Source organism: Aquarana catesbeiana, linkage group LG09, assembly GCF_042186555.1.
Source record: "Aquarana catesbeiana isolate 2022-GZ linkage group LG09, ASM4218655v1, whole genome shotgun sequence".
Lineage (NCBI taxonomy): Eukaryota > Metazoa > Chordata > Amphibia > Anura > Ranidae > Aquarana > Aquarana catesbeiana.
The window spans coordinates 40,706,156-40,731,785 of record NC_133332.1 but is presented as its reverse complement, the minus strand read 5'-3'; the positions used below and the strand labels follow the sequence as shown (position 1 = coordinate 40,731,785).

At 42.3% G+C, this 25,630-nt stretch overlaps 1 protein-coding gene across 1 annotated transcript; it reads right to left on the bottom strand.

The window, feature by feature from the left end:
• Positions 1-329: 329 nt before the first annotated feature.
• On the bottom strand, positions 330-24,464 carry LOC141107535 (major histocompatibility complex class I-related gene protein-like). The gene is made up of 5 exons (XM_073598336.1): positions 24,316-24,464; positions 21,650-21,907; positions 15,091-15,366; positions 11,133-11,405; positions 330-3,119 (listed from the first exon to the last, which is right to left on the bottom strand). Exons 1-5 carry the CDS (start codon positions 24,425-24,427, stop codon positions 2,935-2,937), a joined length of 1,104 nt encoding a protein of 367 aa, XP_073454437.1. The 5' UTR covers positions 24,428-24,464; the 3' UTR covers positions 330-2,934.
• Between the last annotated feature and the right edge of the window lie 1,166 nt (positions 24,465-25,630).

Here is a 25,630-nt window from a genome sequence, read left to right as displayed (position 1 = left end):
TGGCTGCTAAGAACTGACTTCAGTTGTTGCTGTCCACCCATAAGAGATGTTTGCAGCAGCAATAACAACAAAAAGGTTTCAAAACCAAAGATATAGGTGCTGCCGGAATGACAAAGCACCGGGCTATTAATGTCCCACGCTAGAGATGGGGGGTGCTTCTGACGGCATTATGCTGGCTCTAAGCTTTCCCCTGGTCATGGACATGTAAAGTATTGCATCCTTACTGTCCTCTCTGTACAGGTCTGAGGTAAATCGAAATTTAAGTTACTCATTCAGTCAGTGGGTGTTTTTTTTTGGGGGGGGTGCCAAGCAATTGGCACCCCCCCCACGGTGGCATGGCACTGACAGCATCCAAGGACCCCCCTGGAGGTCCGCCACTTACCGGGCTGTGGTGGTATCTCCTGTGTGCGGGGCTGCAGGCAGTCTCCTCCTGTGCACGGGGCTGCGGGCAGTCTCCTCCGAGTCCTATGTCTTGCGTGCGGGCAGCAGTGGCAGCTGAGGTGACACTGCAGTGCGTGTCTCTCCAGCGCATGTCTTGTCTTCCTAAGCGCCAGGCATAAAATAGGATCGCCTGGTTCTTTGGCCTGGCTCGATCGCCTGGCTCTTTTGACCTGCCTCCTGATTGGACTAAAGGAACTTTAGTGTGAAAATAGCGAAAATTCATTCGCTATGGTCACACAATTGGGTGGGATCGAGGCGCACTCTGTGCGCCCGAGCCCACCCTTTTTTGAAGCCTATTAGAGCCTCTGGCTCTAATCAAGTGCTTAAAAAAACACCCCCGCCATAGGAATACATGCACCCAGCGTCCTGAAATGGACCGGGCACATAGATAGGGGGAGGTGGCGCCCATGTGCCCTTAATGCATGGGCCGCCACTGCATTCAGTCCCTTTTAGTGGTTCCTGGAATCCAAGAGGCTGCTCTATAGGAACACTGCTATACAGGCCAGGTGTTGTTTTCAGCATGGCTTCAGCTAAGTCCAGCTGAGGCTGGTAAAGAGTGTGAGGCTTCCAGCTGCTTCTTATCTCTTCCTCTTGCTCTCTCCTTTCTCCTGCCTTTCCTCTTGCCCAGGGGCAGAGTTCCCCAGGCACAGGTGACTGGATCCTGGACCCTCCTCTCCTAACTGTTAGCCTTCTGACTATTTATGGGTTGTCCCCCCACCTACTGAGCCTTGCCTCCTCAGGGATTGGTGGGAACTCCATAAATATTCAGGCTGCAGCCTCTGTATCCCCACCCTCTAAGTTCTAGAAGTCAGGGGGAGGTGACAGAGCCACAACCTTGAAGCACTGCACAGTTGAAAAACAAATTAACCCCTGCTCCTCTGCCTATAGAGGAGCCCAACTAAATTGACCTACACTTAGTAACACTGAGGGTGCTACAATGGGCTTTTTTTCTCAGAAAATAGGTACAGGAACTAAATCACGACCCCCTCCCCCTCCCTCATAGACACCCTCCAGACCGCATCAAATAGTGGGTGTGGTCAAATTTCACTAACAGTGGGGGGTTATATACCAGAAGTGCATTATTTACAGAGTACAGAGTTCAAAGAGGAGTTTACACACAGATTTTAGAGTTTGGGGACCACCACATAAATGGTGCAGAGTTCAGAGGTGCGCTGCATACAGAGTGCAGAGTTTTGGGGTGCTCTACACACAGAGTGCAGAATTCTGCCTTCTTCCACAGCTTCTTACATCTCCATCCCCCATCCACATCTCACTTTCACCCCTATTCAGCTCTGATCTCTGCATGCAACCCCTCTCCACTGCCCCCATCTTCTACCCATCTCCTTAAAAGTTCCACCATCTTCCACATGTCTTATTTTTGTTGCCTTCTTTAAGCTGGAACACCCAGTCTTCTCTAGTACCTCCCAGCATACTGTAGTTGTCTCCGCCTCTCTCACTTGCGGGGAGATCATCCAGTGGTGATGTTGGCATTGCACTGCACCCCGAGCACCTGCATCTATCTTGTCCCCATCCCACTTAGAGGTAGCCACTCAGGAGATCTGATCTGTGGGAGCTGTTTGGAGACAAGCTGTCATTTGTAAGCATAGAAGCCGGACTTAGGTGTTTTCAAGTAATAGTGGTGAGCAGGGAGCAGAGGACCTGAGCCAGAGGTGGTGGAACTGAGTTCCACAAAGTTCTAGCTGAAAAAAAAGTCCTGGTGCTACAGAATATTTACAGAGAACACATCACTGACAAGAGACACCAATGATAAGACATTGCTCTTGTCAATGGTACCATCTCAATAAACATAATGTAGTCTCCTGTGAATGTTGGACAGCCTGCACTCTTCCTTCATCAAGAACTTAATGAAAGCATATTGCTTCTGCTTGGAGAACAATATATATCTGCAATTGCAATAAAGAAGACTTACTACAGAGGAAGAGTTACTCTAGCAACATGTTAAATTTTAACAACCTATGTAAGTGTATAAAAAAAGTCATGCCCACTTTTGCATTAAGTTAAGTACAGCCCTCATATTTACAATATATTGGAACACAGAACTACAACTAAATGAATCCCAGTTGAACATGTGCCTCCCAAACCCAGGGTGCTTGATTATGAAAATATTGGTTTTAACTTACGAAGGCTGCCTTGGTCCATCCCTATTACACATCTTGTGCCCTGCTGGCTAGTTTGGATGATAAGATTATGGGCTTCTGGGAACAGATCTGCACCTTGCCCGTGGAAATACCAGCAGAAGCATTTGCAGAAATACATAAAACATGCATATGCCATAGCACAGATATGTGGCATAAGTTGCTGGAAAATTCAATTTAGGAACTGAATGGTTACCAGTGGAACAAAGACTTGACCAAGGTTTATTGATGGAACATGGTTACAAATTATTTTTTTGTTCTTAAATCAACAGCCTTGAATTCTTCTGCCATTCATAATTAAACATAGATGTCAATGGTTTTGTTCTAGTGCGACACATCAGGGTCTTCTGTTCTTTGCCCACCATATAGAGGAAAATACTAGAAGACCCACCAATAAGACAATAGCTAGACATATGCCGATTATTCCTCCAGTGAAGTTTTCACTGTCAATGAAATTGTAGTCACTGTTCCCACTGTTCTCACTGCTGCTACTGCTAAGAACAATTACGTCCTGGGAATGCCCTGCATAAAGAAAATAAATAAATAAGAACCAGGTTCGAAAAATTATAAAATAGACTTATAATAAGTAATCAATGCGATGATGATTTCTCAAATGAATTTCCTGTTTATTCCTTTTAAATAACATCAATGAGAAGCTCTCTCACTACCAAAGTCTCAGACAAATGTTAGAAGCTGTTGAGTAATTTAATTTTGGTGGACCTTTCCTTTATGTAATAGGTCAGCTTCCAGGGGCCATTTTGTTTTGAACACAAAGATGCTAAATGTATGTACAGATCAGACATGTGCAGAACGGAAAAATGTGTTTTGTTTCCTTTTGCATAGATTTGTTATGTTACTAATTTCGTTTCATTATGGAATTCATTTAGTTTTCAGAAAATTTTGTTTCGTTTTCGTTAAAATTTGTTTCATTTATTAAAGTGGATGTACACCCTCCATATACCCAGTGAAGTTAACAACCTCAAATGATACACAGAGATGAAACAAATCTCCCTACATATGTTTTAAATGTATATCTGCTGTCTTCATCTTGATACAATGTTTAGAAAGTGCACATCTGTTAGAATTTTCACTTTCTAGTTCCCCTGTAGGAGGGGATCATTGCTAGACACTGTGAGAGACTGTGAGACAGCTGATTGGAAGAAAAGGCACACACACATGCAGAGCTTGCCTGTGTATAGTTTAGCTCTGTACTAATCTATTATAGCAACCTCCTCCAACACACAGTTCAGGGTCCCGTCTCGGAGAGCTTGTCAAAAGTTATCAGGCTGATAACTAGGGATGGGCCCTTATCCGAGCATGCAGCCTGGAGGTCAGGATGGGGGGGACGAGTGAGCGCCCCCCCTCCTGAACCATACCAGGTCACATGCCCTCAACATGGGAGGTGGGTGCTTTGAGGCAGGGGGGCTCTGCACCCCCCACCCCAAAGCACCTTGTCCCCATGTTGAGGGACAAGGGCCTCTTCCCGACAACCCTGGGCTGTGGTTGTCGGGGTATGCAGTCGGGGGGCTTATCAGAATGTGGAAGCCCCCTTTAACACGGGGGCCCCCAGATCCTGCTCCCTCCCCTATGTGAATGGGTATCGGGTACATTGTACCCCTACCCATACACCAAAAAAAGTGTCAAAAAGTAAAAACCACAAGAGGCAGTTTTTGACAATTCCTTTATTTAAAAAAAAAAGAAAAGCCCTTCAATGTATATCCACCGTCAATCCACTGACGTAACTGGATAACCCCTTCCCCTCTGATGTCAACTCCGAAGGGGGCGGGGTCACTCAGTTATGTACCGGGTGGCCCCACCCTTGCCTATATAACAGCTGTCAAAGCCAAAAGAAGGCAGTCACCGGGAGGCCTCCAATGGAGGCAGAGCTTTTTATAATTTTTCGGGTCCGACGGGTGGCGTGATTGAAGATGGATGGACATCGTGAAACTTACATTCGACTCGAACAACCAGTTCATCCCTACTAATAACAGATGAACGGAGCAGGACAAAACTACGAGACACAGGGCTTTGAAGAGAGATAACAAAACACTACAGATATTTGTACCCAGCACAAATTTCATGAATCGGGTTTACATCCACTTTAATTTCCTTAAGAATGCTAACTTTTCAGAACAATTAGAATTTGAAGCAGTCGAGAAATGATCAACCGATTTGAATTCTGTTTGAAGAAATAGCTGGTTGTTAAGCAGTGGGCCGGGAAGCCGGCTGCCCAGGTCTTTAACAACCATGAGTCATCATCAGTCAGCAGGCTTCTCCACTGACAGATGAATGCAGAGAAAAATAATGCTGTTAAATAAAAAAGATAAAGAATGTTGGCAATTGCCCGGCAATAGAAAAATTTTTAAAAAAAATGGCACAGGGTCCCCCCCCTCCAGTCCATACCAGGCCCTTTGGGTCCAGTATGGATTTTAAGGGGAACATCATGCCAAAATGTTTTTAAAAAAAAAAAAGTGGCCCCTCCAAAATTCATACCAGACCCTTATCCGAGCATGCAGGGTGCAGTGTAAGTTGTTTGTTAAGGAACAGGGCTGGGAAGCCAGCCGCGGCGTCCTTAACAACCAATGAGTCATCAGCTGTCAATGGGTTTCCCTGCTGAAAGATGAATAAAAAAAAAGTGTCGGTAAAAAAAATAAAGAAAAAAATGGCATGGGGTTCCCCCCAGTCTATACTTACCTTAGGGTCTGGCATGGATTTGGAGGGGAACCCCATGGCAATAAAAAAAAAAGAAAGGGCGTGTGGTCACCCCCAAAATCCATACCAGACCCTTATCTGGGAATGCAGCCTGGTAGGTCACGAAAGGGGGGGTGAGCGAGCGCCCCCCCCTCCTGAACTATACCAGGCCACATGCCCTCAACATGGGGAGGGGTGGGTGCTTTGGGGCAAGGGGGGGCTTTGTCCCCCCCACCCAAATCACATTACCCCAAATTATTATTATATGGGGACAAGGGCCTCTTCCCGACAACACTGGGCTGTGGTTTTCAGGATTTTCGGGTGGGGGGCTTATTGGAACCTGGAATCCCCCTTTAACTAGGGGTCCCCCAGATCCAAGCCCCCCCAACATGTGAATAGATATCATACCCATTCACCAAAAAAGTATCAAAAAGTACAAAAACAAGTTTATTAAAAAAATAAAAAATAAAAATAAAATAGTGTCCCTCGATGTACATCCATCGTCCATCATGATGTCCGCTGACCCAGAAAAAATGCAAAAAACGCTTTGCCTCCTAAGAGGCTACCCGCTGTATGCCCTCTCTTCGGCTTTGACAGTTCTTATATAGGCAAGGGGTGGGGCCACCCAGTTACATCACCCAGTACTGTCCTCTTCTGACATCACATGACGTGATGACCAAAACAAATTGCACATGTCTAGTACAGATCAAAATGTGAAAAAGTTGATGAAGCCATTATTGCAAACAATACTAACCTGCCCCTTCCCTAGAGACCCTTGGCATTTCCTATTATATTTGAAACCTCCAGGTCTCATGAAATCCCAATTTAAATTGGCAACATATGTTTTACTTGCGGTGAAACAGACTATTGCAAAAGTTTGGAAACAGCCATTTCCAATTCTTCTGATCAGGGTGTGCCCAACGTCCTCCTCTTGTACTTCTTATCTTCTTTCTATCCTGTTTAACTTTCTTCACTCTCCCTTTTCCTTTGGAACCCTGGCTTGGGGAGCCTTTGTAAATATGTTGTAAATATGTTTTTCCTGGCTTCTCTCTGTACAGTAGACCACATCCTCACAGTTAATCTACAAATGCCTCCCGGCGAACAGTTTACCCACGATTCACATCCCCCCTCACTTTGTTTCTTTGTTTATACAGGGTGAATTGTTACTGTAAAGCTGGTATGCAATTTATTTTAACCACTTCCCCCGGGTTGATGTCATATGCCATTGGGGACTTGAAGTGGAGATATCTGGATGATGCCTGCAGCTATAGGCATCATCCAGATATCTTTTTTTTTTGTCAGAAGGCGATTTCCTGAGATGTAAATGCCATCATAGCGGCTTGATTGCTTTTACAGGTGGTGGGAGGGGCTTCTCCAGCCTCTCCCATGCGATCGGTGAGCCAGAGAATGAATCCGGCAGCTGTTTACCATAGTTTACTACAGTTTACTATAGTTGACTATAGTTTATCATAGTTTGGTCCCCGGCCATCTGTATGACCCTCAGAGGATGTAAGCAACATCATAATGTAGCTTTTGGCACCCCTACCCATCACAAAATGCAACGGAAGTGACTTTGCGAACATAATTGCTTATTGCGCATGTGATATGTGTTCCAACATGGCCGCTATGCGTTTAAATAGATTTCCTAATCTGACAGAACATGAAGGCGGCGGCAGACATCTTCCAACACACAGTCTTCAATTCCACTCGTATTTAGCAGTTAACGCACCTTATATACTGAAATAGACTTTTTCACCACGACAGAGTGAAATAGTCTATTTCAGTATATAATCAGTTTGGCACTGAGTAGTGTGGGGTGTACCAAGATGGCTGTCACCACCTTCTGCCTGCTTGCCTGGGTGTAAGAAGATGTCCACTGCTGCCTTCTTTGTTCTGTCAGATTAGGAAACCTATTAGACTGCACAGCAGCCATGTTGGAATGAATTGCGCATGCACAGTAAGTATTTTTTTGCCCAGAACATAACTTCCATTACATTTTCTGATGGGTAGCGGTACTCTGACAGTACACCGGCAGATGTAAATACTGTTGTTTTTTTTTTTGCTTGAAAGCCTGAGATCGATTTTTTTTTTTGTGTGATCTCAGGCTTTTCAGTATAGAGGAGAGATTTGGGGCCTTATAGACCCCAGATCTCTACGTAAACAGGACCTGGCATGCCCTATTCCTATTACACAGGGATGTTTATATTCCTTGTAATAGGAATAAAAGTAGTCAAAAGAAATTAAAAGGAAAGTGTAAAAATAAAAAAATAAACTAAACAATAATAAAATAAAACATTTAAAGTGCCCAGTCCCCTTGCGCTCGCATGCAGAAGTGAAAGCATACGTAGGTCGCGCCCGCATATGTAAACGGTATTCAAACCACACATGTGAGCTATTGCTGAGAACATTAGAGTAATAATTCTAGCACTAGACCTCTTCTGTAACTCTAAACTGGCAACCTTTTAAAAATTTTAAAGCGTTGCCTATGGAGATTTTTAAGTACTATAGTTTGGCGCCATTCCACGAGTGTGTGCAATTTTAGCGTGACTGAACTTAATGCAAAAGCTTGGTATCTCTTTAGTCGGTGTAACATTATCTTTTATATTTTACCAAGAAAATTGGGTTATCTATTGTGTTTTCTTGGATTAAAATTCATTAAAGTGTATTTATTCCCACAAAATTGCGTTTGAAAAATTGCTGCGCAAATACCATGTGACATTAAAAAATTGCAACGACCACCCTGTAATTATTTACACAACAATGGGGTCAGTGGTGCTACCTGTGTCCCAGAGAGAGAACTACACTCTCACAAGGCTAAAGGAACCACACAGATTTAAAGGGATAGAAAAACACTGTGGTGGGATTAACCACTTACACCCTGCATCTAGGGGTGGTAAGTACTAATTGAGATACACCTATGTGAGGGCAGACCCTCCTGTATAAAGCACTAGGGAGTAAGTCCACAGTAATGGCCCAATAAACAGACACCACCAACAATCCAGTGATTCAGTGATGATTCCCAAGATAAGTGGAAAATAATATATCCCTAAAAAGGTGGAAAGTTATATAAAATATATGTCTACACACTAGAGCTGCACGATTCTGGCCAAAATGAGAATCACAATTTTTTTGCTTAGAATAAAAAGATCACGATTCTCTCACGATTCTCGCAACGTAAAATCTTTTACATTATACAATAAAAAAAAATGGGCTAACTTTACTGGTTAGATTTTTTTTTTTTTAATTCATTAAAGTAATTTTTTCCAAACAAATTGCATTTGAAAGACCGCTGTGCAAATACAGTGTGACATAAAATATTGCAACAACCACAATTTTATTCTCTAGGGTGTCTACTAAAAAAATATATATGTTTGGGGGTTCTATGTAATTTTCTAGCAAAAAAAATTGATTTTAATTTGAAACCAACAAATGTCAGAAAAAGGCTAATGCCGCGTACACACGAGCGGACTTTACGGCGGACTTTTTGACGGACTTTACGACGAACTTTCTGAATGAACGGACTTGCCTACACACAATCCACCAAAGTCCGTCGAATTCGTACGTGATGACGTACGACCGGACTAAAACAAGGAAGTTCATAGCCAGTAGCCAATAGCTGCCCTAGCGTGGCTTTTTGTCCGTCGAACTAGCATACAGACGGCGGACTTTTCGACCGGACTCGATTTCGACGGATTAATTTAAAACATGTTTCAAATCTAAGTCCGTCCAACTTTTGAGCAAACAAAGTCCGCTGGAGCCCACACACGATCGAATTGTCCGACGAAATCCAGTCCGCCGGGCAAAGTCTGCCGTAAAGTCCGCTCGTGTGTACGCGGCATTAGTGTTTAAGTGGTTAAACTTTTTTCACTTACACAGGAAGTCTATTCCATTGACAAATCGTTACAATGTTTATACTTAAGTTCAACCGATAAAGAATGTTTTGTTTCTTGGCAGACTGTCCGTTTTTTCTCTTCCTTTCTTTTGAGGGCTGTGGCTTCAGAAGAGCAGAGAGAATTCTTTGCATAGCAAGAATTGTGAAACATTTAGTCAAGATCGCAATAACGATTCTTGACGATTAATCACGATAACGATTCTTGACAATTAATTGTGCATCTTTAATACACACTAATGCCCCGTACACACGGTCGGACATTGATCGGACATTCCGACAACAAAATCCTAGGATTTTTTCCGACGGATGTTGGCTCAAACTTGTCTTGCATACACACGGTCACACAAAGTTGTCGGAAAATCCGATCGTTCTGAACGCGGTGATGTAAAACACGTACGTCGGGACTATAAACGGGGCAGTAGCCAATAGCTTTCATCTCTTTATTTATTCTGAGCATGCGTGGCACTTTGTGCGTTGGATTTGTGTACACACGATCGGAATTTCAGACAACGGATTTTGTTGTCGGAAAATTTTATAGTCTGCTCTCAAACTTTGTGTGTCGGAAATTCTGATGGAAAATGTGTGATGGAGCCTACACACGGTCGGAATTTCCGACAACAAGCTCTGATCACACATATTCCATTGGAAAATCCTATCGTGTGTACAGGGCATTAGACTATAAACTGTGTAACCAAATATTTAAAATGAAAGATGTAAAAATATATAATATAATAGACAAGACCACTCTTACACCGTAAATCCAGAAATAGATCCTAAGTGAAAAAAACCTATGTGTATAGTGACCATAAGTTATATATATTTTCGTCTGCAAAAGTCCGACGGACGCCGACGGACTAAAGTCGGCTGACAATCCGATCGTGTGTGGGCTTCCCCGGACTTCCAGCGGACTTTTCCAGCCGCAAATCTGACGGACTTTAGATTTGAAACATGCTTCAAATCTTTACGTCGTAACTACGCCGGACCCAGAAATCCGCTTGTCTGTATGCTAGTCCGACAGACAAAAACCCACGCTAGGGCAGCTATTGGCTACTGGCTATCAACTTCCTTATTTTAGTCCGGTGTACGTCATCACGTACGAATCCGTCGGACTTTTGTGTGATCGTATGTAGGCAAGTCCGTTCTTTAGAAAGTCTGCCGCAAGTCCGCCAAAAGTCCGTCGAAAGTCTGTCGGACGGGCTGTTGGACTTTTGTAGCCGAAAAGTCCGACCGTGTGTACGCGGCATTAGGCGTACCTTGGTCTCCAAGTAGTCGCAAGTATACACGAGTGTGTGCCTCATGGAAAAAAGAAAAAGATATTGGCTCCCACAGTGTAGTATCAAGAAATCTTCCGTTTATTAAAAATTATTAAAACAAATTAAAATAAAAGTAAAAAATCCATACAGCGTATGTGTTCCGAAAAACAGACACTAGCTGATATAGACAGAAAAGGAACCGAGACGGGGATACGCAGCTTGCGCTTCACCTACGTTCCACCCGACAGCTCTGGTTCCCGGAAGTAATGTAATGTGAGTGGCTACATATATAGATATATATCTATCGATATATAATGTTTTGGGGTTCTAAGCAATATTTTAGCAAAAAAAAAAAAATGATGATTTTTACATGTAGGAAGAGAAGTGTCAGAAATGGCTTGGGTGTCAAGTGGTTAATAACTTTTATGGTCTCTAATGACTTAAGGATGCACCCTGCAACTCTTCTACATGTTGGTTATTTTTATACACTTGTACAAGTAATGCTAAGTATCCTACAAAATTTCAATTAAAGGTATTGAAAGTAAAAATGTTGATGAAGCCAGAGACACAGCAAAGTGAAGCAACATAAAAAAGGAGAGAGATAGGTAAAGAATTACTACAAATATGGAACAACTAGGTAACATTGTAAAAATGATGTAAAAATGTGTACTTCATGTTATTTAGGAGCGCCCAACTTACTTGCCATGAGTGGTGACATGTTGCTGATGTGATTGACAGAACAGATATAGATGTCATCATCCTCCGGGGTGGTGGTGTACATTGACAGTTGGGTGAGGTAGGTGATGTCAGGGAAAGGTAAGGTCACTTTCTCCATCAGACTCTCTGACAACGGCTCTCCATTCTTGTATAATGTCATGGAGATGTTTTTGGGGTAGTGTCCATATGCCTGACAGCTCAGTTTGTAAGTGGAATTTGTGATAAATATCAGTGTCAGCACCACAACTGGTTGTTCTGCCGGAGAAGAAGAATTATCATTATTATACATTATTAGACTGGATTTATAAAGCGCCAACAGTTTACGCAGCGCTTTATGAATGAGAATGACAACACATTCCAGAATTATCTGACACGCTTTGTATCAGGCCACATTGCAGCAATTCAAGCAATGACAATAAAATATAATCTACATGAGAACTCTACACTATGCACTTGGCTAACCAAGAAGACCCCTGGTCTTAATTTTTTGCTGGATATCCAAAATTCAGCTTAGATTTCAAACAGTGTTGCCAGAGTTTCCACCAGTTGGCATTATTCAAACACGTATGGTGATGTTCCCATTGTCATTGACTTTTTTATACAACTTGCTAAACCAGCCTTTAACATTTTCAACACAGAGGAACCCTTGAGATAACTTTCTCAGGGAACCCCTACTAAAAATGTCTATATCTACAACTCATGATTCATTAGTGTGATGGTCAGTGGGATGAATGCTCCTTACGGGAGGTGTAACTAGCACTTTCAGGGCCCCAGTGCAAGAAACCATGAAAGGCCCACTGACACCCCCCCCCTTCCATCTGAGCCCCAGGCTTCCAGTTATGGGAGGGCATCCATGGATATCCTCTCCGGACCCTGCCTCCTGCGTGCCCCCCGGGGCTTGCATTTAGCATGTTCTGTGTCCTTCAGACACAGCTGATCACAGAACATGGTAAAGGGCCAATCACATAGGCCCTTTACCATGTGATCAGCTGATCACATGTAAACAGACTTGCCAGTTATTGGCAGTTCTTTTTTCCCACGCTGTGTCTGTCTAAGGAGAGCGGTTAACCAGAAAGACTGTCAGTACATTGTTTACAGTGATAATCAGGGCTTTGATCATCAGTGCAAGGCTTATTAGTGCAGCCTATCAGTGCCGTCTATTGGTGCCCATCAGTGCTACCTATCAGTGCCGCCTATCAGTGCAACCCCATTAGTGCCACCTATCAGTGCTCATTAATGCCACCTATCAGTGCTATCAGTGCCGCCTATCAGTACCGCCTAACAGTGTTGCCTATCAGTGCTCATCAATGAGACCTATCAGTGCCCAACAGTGCTGCCTATCAGTGCCGCCTGTCAGTGCTCATCAATGCTGCCTATCAGTGCCGTCTATGAGTGCCCATCATTGCCGCCTATTAGTGCTCATCAATGCTGCCTATCAGTGCCCATCAGTGCCACCTATCAGTGCTAATCAATGCCACCTATCAGTGCCCATCAGTGCTGCCTATCAGTACCGCCTATCACTGCTAATCAATGTCACCTATCAGTATCCATCATTGTCACCTATCAGTGCCGCCTATCAGTGCTCATCAATGCGCCTATTGGTGTCCATCAGTGCCCCCTATCAGTGCCACCCATCAGTGCTCATTAATGCCGCCTACCAGTGCCCATCAACAGGACTCTGAGCTGAGAGTGTCTCTCTCATACAGCTCAGAGCCTGCACTAACCTCCCTTGTACAAATGGGAAAGGAGAGAGACAATCTGCTCCTTCTCCCCCAACCTTCTCCTCAAGGTTTTGTACCTTCATGCATTCTATGTATAAACGTAAAGATCCTCCTCTGTGCATAATTCTCACCTAAGCCACATCTTGATCCAGCGATGTGCATGAGAGCCGGGGGACTCTCCCTCCTCATTGGCCGAGACAATGGCCCCCGCTGCTGTCAATCACAGCCAGTGAGCCAATGAGGAGAGAGAGGCTCTGTGTGTGAATGGACACGTAGAGCCGCAGCTTGGAATTGAGACTTCTTGGGTGCCCTCATCGCAAGCTGCTTGCTCTGGGGGCAGGAGGGAGGGGCCAATAGCTTTGGCGATTGACCGAAGAACAGGAGAATCGGGACTGCTCTGTGCAAAACCACTGCAGAGTAGGTGAGTATGAGATTTTATTTATTTAATTTTTAAAGATAGCCTTTAGAATCACTTGAAGTAATATAATTTTTCACTCCTGAAATTAGGTACCAAAATGCTTGCACATACTTGAGGTCTAAGAAAGAGAACACTGGATCACCAACTACGGCACAGTGGTGTAGTGAGTAGCACTCTCGCCTAGCAGTAAAAAGGGTCGCTGGTTTGAATCCCAACCACAACACTACCTGCCTGGAGTTTGTGTGTTCTCCCTGTGCCTATGTGGGTTTCCTCTGGGTACTCCGGTTTCCTCCCACACTCCAAAGACATGCTGCTAGGTTAATTGGCTTCGGTCTAAAAATTGGCCCTAGTATATGAATGTGAGTTGGGGACCTTGGATTGTGGGCTCCTTGAGGGTAGGGACTGATGTGAGTGTGCGATGTATGTGTGGAGTGCTGTGTAAATTGACTGTGCTATATGGGTACCTTAAATAAATAATAATATAATAGATGAGCATCTTAATGAGACACAATGTACAGGGATAGGGACAATTGTAGACATGCACCCACACTCACTCAGGTTGAACTTGATGGACTGGTGTCTTTATTCAACCTTACTAACTCTGTAATGCCAAGTACACACGATCTGAATTTTGGTCGGAAAAAGGTATGATGGCTTTTCCGAGGGGATTACGCTCAAGCTTGGCTTGCATACACACAGTCACACAAAAGTTCTCTGAACATTCGACCGTCAAGAACGCAGTGACGTACAACACTACGATGAGCCGAAAAAATGAAGTTCAATGCTTCAGAGCATGCGTCAAATTGCTTCCGAGCATGCGTGATTTTTTGTGCGTCCAAATTGCATACAGACGAACACATTTTCGGATAGGAACTTTTTATTGACCGAAAAATAGAGAACCTGCTCTCAATCTTTTGCTGGCTGGAATTCTGCCAGCAAAAGTCAAATGGAGCATACACACGGTCGCATTTTCCGACCAAAACCTCTCATCAGAGTTTTGCTGGCGGCATTTCTGATCGTGTGTACGGGGCATAACTGTATCAAACGAATGGGTTTCCTGGCCTTTTAGAGTGTCCTCTGACCACTGGAGGCTCACCTAAAAAAGTATTTGCAAACGAGAAGATCTGGACAGCCGCACTCCAGGAAGTAATAATCCAAGTTTCTTTATTTTAAAATCAGGAACACATCAGATACAGGACATCATAGACAGAGTGTACAGATCATAGGCTAACGCGTTTCACACTTGTCCAAGTGCTTACTCATAGCTCAAAAAAAAAGTATTTGGCATTGGTCTGATAGGTCCTTTGTATCACTGGGCTTAAAACAGCTGCATAGCTTCCATGTCAACCCAAAATGTTTACTTGGTTTTTGTTGTAGGTGGGAAAGATCCCTGTGAGGTTTTATTGCTATCCAGGTCTCCATTAGAGAGATTTCCCTTTACTTCTGCTGTTTTATCAGACAGGAAGCGAAGGAAAATCTCTAACAGCAGCACAGAAATAAAAGTTTATTTTTAAAGTGGAATATGGGAAAGCTAGAATCCCTGTCAGATTTGTATTGCTGTATGTATCAATGCTGCAGATTTTCTTCCTTTTTCTGTTTGGTAAAACTGTTGTCACCAGGACAGGAAGGGAGAAGAAAACTCACCAACAGAGCCTTGGATAGCAGTAGCTAGAGACACATGTTCTAACCTGTCCCCACACCTTCCAGAAATGTAATAAAAAAAATGCTTTAGCATAAACTTTAAAAAGCTTTACATTCACTGATCCATTCACCAATTCCATACAAAAGTGATAGAAAGTACCTTTCCTGCTAAGTGTGCAGCTTCCTAGTGAGAGCAGCTCATATATATGTGGAGCACATCTACTCTTCATACTGTCCTTCATCTGCTCTAACACCGTCTTGTTCTTGTTATTTTTGTCAGCAAAGACCTGCGCTCTTGGGTCATCTGCAATCCAGCTCCCATTCTCCACGCTGAAACTCATGAATGGTTCCCCATTGTAGTGAAAACTGAATGTTGTGTCAAATGTGTCATCATCATAGACCATACAGCCATCCAACAACTGCAATACTTGGAATTCTGAAATCACAAAAAATTTAAATTAGCATGGTAAGTTTGTTTTTGCTTTTATTCCAGTTTCTGGCTATGTCTTGTAGACAACTAAAAGGCTACAGAAATTGCAACATGAAGAATGTGAATTGAGCTACTGACATTCAACCCATATGGGCACCATCCCCATCAAATTAAAAAAAAAAAAACTAGAATCCAAAATGCCCATGGAATAAATCCCAGGGTAAGGTAATCTATATCTGAACACGCCATCAGCCATATTCGAAAACATTGGATATTGCTGATGGCAAGGTCAGATATACTGTAGATTACTTTTGAATGTGGTTTTTAACTATTGTAATAAAGACTTTATTGATGTGACGTGAATTTTTCCTATTTTGGCACAATTGAAAATCCTGTGTTTTGTGGTCTCCCCTTTACCCTGGGATTTATTCCATCTGGCTGATGGATTCCAATTTTCTTTTGTTCTATACTAAATAAATTGCAAGTACTCCTTAGCCCCATGGTCACACTGGTACGACTACAGGTATGACATGCGATTTACAAATAGTACCTGAAGTAGCATTTAATGTGTTTCTATGGTACTGTCTTAAAGAGGAACTGATATTCTGTGGTCATGCCCAGCTATTCAACCATTCTGGACGCAAGTCCGAGAACTCACGGAATCAATATCGACCTACAACTTAGACCATTCCCCAACACAGTGCCTGTTTCACCACTCAGATCTATCTACGCCATACTACCGTAACACACTGGTCTTACCCGTACTGAATGCAGCGAAAATGTGCATCCCTAGACACTGGGGTACGTCTCATGCTCCGACCATCCAAGAATGGTTCTCGCAAATTAATAAAATAGCTGACATGGAAGAACTCATTTCCATATCACGAGACTCCCCAGCTAGCTTCTCCAAGACGTGGACTTGCTGGACTCACTTTCGGTCAACAGACAGATACCTAACACTGATGAAATAATTCCCGACGTGACATTGCCCACACGAGACCACCACCCAACACCCGACTTCGACACTATTTAAACCTCTCAGCTGCATCTCTCATATACCTCATCTTCCTCTCCAGACGGCGTGGTCCCCCCACCCCTAAACAAGGGACGAGTATGGGGGGTCACACATCGAAATTAGCCCAGTACTACTCGCCGAGAGTAGAAATCAGACAAACCTGACCTACTTCATCATAAAATTATTCCAATCCCAATGTACACCACAAATGACGGAGACCGAGGGGACATTCATTCACCCCTCTATCTCCCTTGACCCCCCCTCCCCCTTCTAGTTCCCTCTCCCCCCCCCCCACCTCCCTTAGATACCCTTCCCCCCCTCCCCCCCCCTTTTCTTCTTGTTGTTTTTTCTTTTCTCTCTTCTCTTCTCTCCTTTACTTCTCCTTCTTTCTTCACTTACTTCTCAATATCCACACACAACCCCTCTTAAACCCCTACACGGTACGGATCTCCTAACAGAGATCCAGACCAATACCTCCTTCGAATATGTGGATTGAATTGTCATACAAACTCTTACGCCTTCACCCAACGAGTGGGAATTCCCCCCAAAATCAAAATCATAACTGCAACATGGAAGGAGGGGAGGGAAAGAAAGAGGGGGGAAAAATAAGAGGATATATTTTATGCCATCATAATTAACACTAACCTCTCGACAGACACTTCAGTGTGATAATGGATTAGCCCAAACCACCCCGCCATACATATACTATAAAGCATCAGTAAGAGATTTTCTGCTATAGCCGACTCATTGTTATCTTTGTATCAATTGTAAGAATCTATGTTCATTCCCCAACTCTTGTACAATTGTATGATGATACTGTCACACTATCATATTGTTTTATGTTTCTTTCTTTCAATAAAATTTATTTTGTAAAAAAAAAAAAAAAAAGAGGAACTGCAGTTTGCTCACATAATTTGTAATAAAAACATCTTTGCCATTCTGAAGCTTCCCTCCAATCACTTTGCATATTATTTTACATATACTGTGATCCTGTACTTGCTGCAGAAATCTCCCTCCACTGAGTCTGGCTGCAACCATTTTAACTGTGGGCAGCTGAAGCTGCTGTCTGTTCACTTCCTGGATTTACACAGACACACAGAGGCACACCTCCAGCTCTGCAGCTTTCATTGGCCCTCTTATGACTCATCCCCCTCCCTTCCTGGTAAACTCTCACGAGAGTGAGAGAGGGAGCTGTGCATGATGTCATAAGCCTAGGCTAAGGAGGAGGAATTAATAGATGGAAAGTTGAAAAAATGACCGAAGGTCCGCTTTAACTAAATCGCTACATACAGTGGGAACCATGATCTTCCTGCTTCTGTTTGAGCCGCTTCCTGTTTGCACACTGGCCACAGGAGGTCACTTGCTAAGCACGTCTGCCATTCATACAGTGGCAGCTGGTGCTCAAAATTTTTGGGGGGGCGCAAACAAACTGAAAAATTCTGAAAAAAAAAAAAAAACGATTGCAGCCTCACTGTGCCCATCAAACACAGCCACTGTGCCATCAAATGCAGCCACTGTGCCCATCAAAGGTTGCCACTGTGCCATCAAATGCAGCCACTGTGCCATCAAATGCCGCCATTGTGCCATCAAATGCTGCCACTGTGCCCATCGAATGCTGCCACTTCTGGTGTCTTATAAACCAGGAAGAGGCGGTGAGGAAGTGAGCTCTTAGTGTATAATTATTTCAGGTGATTTGATCACATGCTGTTGTTTGGATTCATGCACAGGTTGAATTAGCGCACCATTTTTTGAGTATTTACAGTGCTGAAGTCAGAATTCAAATCGCACTACTTTAAATTGTACCCGGTGTGACCACAGGCTTGCACCACTATGTATTATATATTGAAAGCAGATGTGTTAGTAGCATATATTTGCAAATGTATGAAATGAACAAAGCACCAATCCTGGGACACACAGCATTACGTAGAGTACAGGCAGCTAATTCCTCCTTAACAACTTGTCTGCCAAGGCACTTCATAATCGTCACAGTAGACAAGTGGTATATATATATATATACTTTTTTTGGGGGGGGATTTTCATGTGTGTGCAAAATATGTAATAAAACTGTCCCGGATAGACAAGTTTACAAAAGCACACCAGAGGACCAGCACAGCACAAAGGCAGCTGAAGGCCTCCAGTTTGTCCCAATAACTAATTAGTGACCAGCTTTAATCCTTTAGCTGAGCATTTTTTGTACTTTCTTTGCACACATATTTAAAAAATAATTTTAGGCCTGCAGATTAGTTAAAACCCACAAACTTCTACAGGCATACCCCACTTTACGTACACTCACTTTACTTACACTCGCGAGTACAGACACATTAGCGTCTGTGGAAAATCTTGGTCAGCTTGACATGGCACTGCTCCCGATTTTTAACATTGGCGTCTATAGAAAATCTTGGTCAGCTTGATACGGCACTGCTCCCAGTTTATTCAATTTTGGGGTCAGCCAGCTTGCCTAGGTAATCAGTTCTGCCTGTAAATTACTATTGCAATGCAGTACATGCACTGAGAAGTGAAAAAGGCTATTGCTTCACTTAAAGTACATTTTCTTTTTACATACATGCTCTGGTCCCATTGTGTACTTAAACGTGGGGTATGCCTTTACATCATTTCTGAAAGCAGATACTCTAGAGAATAAAACAGTGATAGTTCTAATTTTTTCATGCCACACGACATTAGCGCAACAGTTTGCCAAGCTCAATATTTCAGTAGAAAATACAATAAAGTTAATATTAGGCCATGCAAATGCAATATATTATCCAACCTTTTGGTCAAATATAAAATCGCCAAGTAAATAGATACCCAACATGTCAACAATAAAACTGTGCACCCACAAAACTGTGACAAACTTTGGTACCCTAAATTTTCCATAGGTGATGCTTTAAAAACTCCTACAGGTCATCAGTTTAGAGTTAACTGTGAATAATGGACCTAGAATTATTGCTCTCACCCTGGCATGTGCGACAATATGTAACATGTGAAAATCAATTTTTTCATGCACAGGCGCCCAAAATGCGTGTGTCCTTTTTTTGTGACAGGTTCCCAGGGGTCCTTTGAAGCTAATGGAGCACAGATTATGCACCATTAGCTTCTTCCCTGGCTACAGCAGCCAGAGAATCGGACCTGGAAGTGTTGTTTTAGGGTGGCAGAGGATGGAAACGATCTGGTGGTTCTACAGTGGCATGATCACTTCCATCTGACAGCTGACAGCCAGCTTGTCAGATTTACACACATTCCCAGGGAGTGTGTATGAACTGCCCGCTGCTGCCAATGTATGACATACATCGGTGGCATCAATAGAGATAAAGCAAGGTGTACGTTTCCAGCACATTTACCAGCCAGTCCGCAAGCAAATTAAACACTGTGGGGTTGATTTACTAAAACTAGAGAGTGTAAAATCTGGTGCAGCTTTGCATAGAAACCAATCAGCTTCCAGAACAAGCTGAAGTTAGAAGCTGATTGGCTACCATGCACAGCTGCACCAGATTTTTGCGGTTTTAGTAAATCAACCTCATTGTCTGAGTATCTCAAGAATGGATAGCTTGAATGTTTTGGGGTGCTGATGAGAGTCACAGCCAAAATAACTAACATTGAACATCCTGTTCAGCGCCATCACCCAAAGAAAATGGAGAAGGGTGCAGGCCAACTGAAGCATCACATAAATCCAAACTAAAAAAAGCGATATATAGATTAAAGCCCTAATATTAAAGAAGAACTAAACCATCCCAATCAACATTACATATTTTTAATCCTTATGCTGCTAGCATTTGGAAAAAAATAGGAAGGTATTTTATATTAACTTTTTTAAAGTTTTTTTTTTTATTTTAATTTCTTCAGTTGCTTCCTGGTTTCTGTCCTAGGCCAACATGATATAATACATTCCAGGAGTCTTCATTGTATTTTTTTTTCTTTTATCTGGAGGAGAGGAGGAGGAGTGTTCTCAGCTAAGCACACCCTCCTGCCTGCATGCCTGAGTTAAGGGCAGATGATGGATTCCAGGGGATAAACGCTACATGAATCATCTGCCTATACCAGTGATGGCGAACCTTGGCACCCCAGATGTTTGGAACTACATTTTACACATGTGCACAGCCAAAAAATTCATTCATTTTCGTTTCATTAGTTTATTATTTTTTTTCGTTTTTCGTGTCATTCGTTATGATCGCGATTCGTAAATTCGTTCATTCGTAAATTCGTAAATGCGTTCATTTGTACATTCGTAAATTCAAACATTCGTTCATTCGTACATTTTTACATTCGTAAATTCGTAAAATCGTACATTTGTAAATTAGAAAATTCGGAAATTTGTAAATTCGAAGTTTGAAAATCCAAAAACACGAAAATTCAAAAATCTGAAATAGTAACTAACTATTAAATTCGAGGTATTGTAATTTCCTTTCAAATTTGACTGTCAGTGAACGTAACAAATACGAATTTATCCGAATTATCCAAAATGAATGCTGCATCTAAACAAATGGAACGGAACAAATTAATAATAAATAATAATAATAAAACGTTGTTATTATTACTGTTATTTATTATTATTAATTCATTACGTTCCATTCCATTTTTTCGGATCATTCATAACTTCGGATAAATTTGTATGCGTTACGTTCACTAACAGCCAAATTTGAAAGGAAATTACAATACCTAGAATTTAAAAGTTACTAGTAATTACTAATAGTTAAGTTATTATTAGTTAACTATTATTTCAGATTTCCAAATTTTCGAATTTACAAATTTACGAATTCACTAATTTACGAATGTATGAATGTACGAATGTACATTCATAAATTGCGAATGTACGAATGTACGAATGCCCGAATTTACGAATGTCCAATTTTTTCGAATTTACGAATATTCGGAAAAAAATCGTTAAACGGGTTTTTGTTAATTCCGATATTCCCAAATTAACTAATTTGTCGAAATTAGTTAAAAAACGATTTCGGAACGAAACAAATTGCACATGCCTACTACATTTTCCATCATGCTCTTGCACTATGCAGTGTAGTTGATTATCATGGGAAATGTAGTTCCAAAACATCTGGGGTGCCAAGGTTCACCATTATTGGCCTATACTCAAGATGGCCTCAGCTAGAAAGTGAGTTCTCAGCAAAATAAAGCATGGAGACATGGAAGGATGGGTGTTCTTGCTTTGAAAATTAGAAATGAAGTAAATGGCATTTTCAGTTTGTGGTGCTCAGATACAGTTTAGCTCCAATTTAAAGAAACATATCTTATGAGACTATAAATTATGAAATGTTCACTTACCTTCAGTATCATTCATATAATTCCTATATTCCTCAAATAGTTTTTGTAGCATTACCTGGAATTTATATTCATCAATAGTGGCAGTCAATAAGTTGCCATAGGTACTTCTAAACCATGGTACCCTGCGCTCTATAACCCCATTGTCACTGTCATACCAGGACAGCATGATGTCATCCAGGGATCTGGTTGTGATGTAGGATGGGAAGTCATATGTAGAGTCATTAGTGACAGTTGTGAAGTAAAAATGTGAATGGGTTTCTGTACAAGAGAGAGAAAAGTGCAGAAAATAAACACCGCTTGTAAAGAACCTGGAAGAAAAAGCAAGCTTATAATGGCCTTCTTTATAGGATATTGAACGCCAAAACTTTTTTTCTTTCAAGTTTTGGATAGGGCAGGGTAGGGTTAGAACCCTAGTCAGGAGTTTATTGCTGTCTGTCTCCCCTCTGGGAAAATCCACCCTCTCTATTTGTCTGGGTGACCACTAGCATCTGGACAGAAAGTGATGGAAATACAACATTTTACACCTAAAAAGGAGGTGAGTGGACTGCTGGGGACCACCTGATCTGGTGACAACTCCTGAAGAAGGTATTTCCTCCTGTCCTGTAACACACCTCCCAACATTTTGAGATGGGAATGAGGGACGCCTAGTAGCAAACATATGTAGACGTAGGACACGCCCCCTGCCACGCCCCCTTAAAGGGGAAATAACCCCAAAAAAGGATAATTAAACCCACAAGTGCTTTTTTTACCTCTACTATTTCTTTATATTGGCTTTTAAGATTGAAAAATGCAGCCATTTAGATTTTGGATGAAAAGTTTAGCACTGGGAAACACTTTTTGAAAGATAAAAAGTGCATTTTATATACAACTATATAGATCAGACCAAAATTAGGGACACGTGGGGAAATGAGGGACAGAGGGACATTGCTCCAATTCAGGGACAGTCCCTCAAAATCAGGGACAGTTGGGAGCTATGCTGTAATATTCAGGGAGTACATAAAGGATAATCTCCCCAATGAGACAGACAGCAGAAAAAAAAAAGTCCTAATAGGGGTTTTACCCTTTCTCTCCTCTGACCGAAAGAATAAGAAGTTTTGGCTGTAGAAATATATATTGTATTTGAAATAGAATTTTCTTGATGCTTATCCAATATATGCTCACTGGCCACTTTATTAGGTACACTTGTTCAATTTCTTGGTAACACAAATTGCTAATCAGCCAATCACATGGCAGCAACTCACTGCATTTAGGCATCTAGATGTGGTGAAGATGACTTGCTAACGTTCAAACGTTCACGGCACAGGGCTCGGAAAGTAATGGCACCGGTGGCCGTTCCTTCAGAGCACATGCACCAGTGATGTCACTGACTGCATGTAATTATTATTATATTATACAGAATTTATTTAGCGCCAACAGTTTGCGCAGCGCCTATAATGTAATGTAAATATCTCCTAAACGGTGCACATTTAGGAGATATTTACACTACCTATAGGTAAGCCTTATAATAGATTTACCTAGAGGTAAATGTCAGCAGAGGAAGTTTACTTCCTCTTTAACTACTTGCCACTCAGTCACAGTAGATTCACTATGGCCAAGGTGCTGTCATAAATAAATGTTGCAAGCTTGCTTCCCGGTTTGGGGCGTGTGTGTGTGTGTGTGTGTGCGCCCCCCGCTGACCTACACTGTGGTTGGACACAGGGCAATTTTGTTAGCAGGTCCCAGCCAATGATCTATAGCTGAGACCTGCTGATCAGCTGTGCCCAATCCCAGTACAAACACGCAGGACTCTGTACACAGAGCAGCGATCGGGACGTTTCTAAACACCCAGGTCTTAGTAAAATCAGCACACATTACACTTGTTTGGCACACATTTAACCCCTTTATTGTCCGTAGATGTTAACCCCTTCCCAGACAGTGTCATTAGTACAGTGTCTGTGTACATTATTATATCTGATCACAGTATTAGTGTCCCTATTGATGTCAATGTCAGTTAGTGCACCTCCCAGCGATGGTCTGTTAATGTCAGATTGCTCACCACACTATCACAGTCCCTCTATAAGTCGCTGATCACCACCAGTATAGCGACATATCTGCACAGTTTGTAGATGTTATAAATTTCACACCAACCATTATACACTTATTGGGTTTTTGTTTTGTTTTTTTACCAAAGAAATGTAGAAGAATACATTTTAGCCTAAACTTATGAATACATTAAATGTTTTGATTGGATATGTTTTATAACAGAAAGTAGAAAATATTGGGGTTTTTTTCAACATTTTTCGTCTTTTTTTGGTTTGCATAATAATAAAAAAAAAAACCCAGTAGTGATCAAATACCACCAAAAGAAAAAAGCTCTGTTTGTGTGAAAAAATCATATAATTTTAATTTGAGTACAGTGTTACATGACCGCGCAATTGCCAGTTAAAGTAGTTAAAGTGCTGAGTAGCAAAAAATGAAGGGGGGTAAAACTTTCCGGAGGTCAAGTAGTTAAGATCAATGACATGTACTGTAACAGTTGACCATGCTATCTGCTACAGAGATAAACATTTTACTATGGGGCCCCATGGTTAGTAGCTACACCTCATTTCTCTATTTAGTAGTACATGGATCAGCTATAGCAAAGGGAAGAAAAGAAAATACATGAAATTGAAATGTAGATCTCCTACCTGCATAAACAAGGGGAAGAGATGAGAAAAGTATCAGCAAAGGTAACATAGGGAATAGATATCCCTCCATTATCCAGCTACTGATGAGACTTCCACCTGCTCGGTGTCTCATCCAATCTAGGAAAGAACCAGGCTAACCTGTGTCTAGATTTAGAGATATAATTCCCACCCTGCTGCCACCCAACAGGTCTAGGTGTGTCCTGGCATTTTCTTGCCAGGCCCAAGTAAATGCTTGTTACTAAAACTTTATGTAGAAAACTAAAAAAACAATTACACGGCATTCTGCGATGACCGAGGGGGGCACACAAAAGATACTATCCCTCCCATGTATGTAAGCCACAGCTGTCATAACCCAGTGGCCCAAAAGTACAGCTAGAGCTAGAGGGCATAAATAGGTTTTATGGGCTTGGGTGTAACTTTATTTTTTTACAATAATTAAAAAAAAAAGAAAAGTTAATAAACTTTTTTTTTTTATCACGTAGGAGACAAATAGTCCCTTATGTGATGATTTTTTTGTTGACAGGTTCTATTTAGTGAGACACCCAGGGTCCTTAAAGACTCTGCATGTCTGCCTTACACTCCACTGAATGTAATGCAATGCAGATTGCACTGCATTACATTCTTTCCCGGCCATGTTGGCCGGGGAAAATGTCTACGGGGACCCGGAAGTGACATCATACATGTTGCTTCTGGGACACAAACAAGAGGGGGAGGGAAGAGAGCGGACCCACGTCCCCATCTAAAAGACCCTACATGTCTCCTCTGTGCTCCACTGAATGTAATGCAATGCAGATCGTACTGCACTACATTCTTTCCAGACTACAGTATATTGTCCAGGGTGAATGTCACCGGGGACCCAGGAGTGACGTAACACACGTTGCTTCTGGGACAGAAACAAGATGGGGAGGGAGGAGAGCGGACCCATGTCCCCATCTAAAAGACCCTGCATGTCTCCCCTGTGCTCCACTGAATGTAATGCAATGCAGATCTCACTGCATTACATTATTTCCAGACTATATTGTCCAGGAAGAATGTCACCAGGGACCCAGAAGTGACGTCATACACGTTGCTTCTGGGTCAGGAACAAGATGGGGAGGGAGGAGAGCGGACCCATGTCCCCATCTAAAAGACCCTGCATGTCTCCCCTGTGCTCCACTGAATGTAATGCAATGCAGATCTCACTGCATTACATTATTTCCAGACTATATTGTCCAGGAAGAATGTCACCAGGGACCCAGAAGTGACGTCATACACGTTGCTTCTGGGTCAGGAACAAGATGGGGAGGGAGGAGAGTGGACCCACATCCCCATCTAA